Source organism: Acanthisitta chloris, unplaced genomic scaffold (assembly GCF_000695815.1).
Source record: "Acanthisitta chloris isolate BGI_N310 unplaced genomic scaffold, ASM69581v1 scaffold24203, whole genome shotgun sequence".
NCBI lineage: Eukaryota > Metazoa > Chordata > Aves > Passeriformes > Acanthisittidae > Acanthisitta > Acanthisitta chloris.
Genome location: NW_008666903.1, coordinates 2,117 through 2,468, shown reverse-complemented (window position 1 = coordinate 2,468; position 352 = coordinate 2,117). Strand labels below are relative to the sequence as shown.

General features: G+C 63.4%; 1 protein-coding gene across 1 annotated transcript in view; it reads left to right on the top strand.

The window, feature by feature from the left end:
- Positions 1-143, top strand: part of AP3S2 (adaptor-related protein complex 3, sigma 2 subunit) — a gene marked incomplete at its 5' end in the record, with an annotated part of 4,828 nt that extends 4,685 nt beyond the window's left edge. The window contains one exon of the mRNA XM_009072314.1: positions 15-143. Coding sequence (XP_009070562.1) covers positions 15-143 — 129 coding nt within the window. The remainder of the gene's footprint in view (positions 1-14) is intronic.
- Positions 144-352: the final 209 nt, after the last annotated feature.

Sequence of the window (352 nt, the reverse complement as noted above, 5' to 3'; positions counted from 1 at the left end):
CCCTCTGTCCCCAGGGAGGCCTCTCGGCTGCTCCTTCCCGCGCTGTGTCGGCGGTGAAGAACATCAATCTGCCTGAGATCCCCCGCAACATCAACATTGGGGACATCAACATCAAAGTGCCCAACCTGTCGCAGTTCATGTGAGCTGGGGGCCGCCTCGGCTCCTCCCGGGGCTCTGCCTGTGTGTGCCAGGGCTGGCCAAGGGCAGGGAGCAGTGCCGGGGCTCAGAGAATGGGATGGCCATCGCTTGCCCTGGACCTGGGCTCGGTTCTGCTCTCTGATCCCCCAACAAGGAGGGTGCCCTTCTTTCCCCTCCCTCCCTGTGAATGTGCAGCCTCTCCTCACCGTGAGGA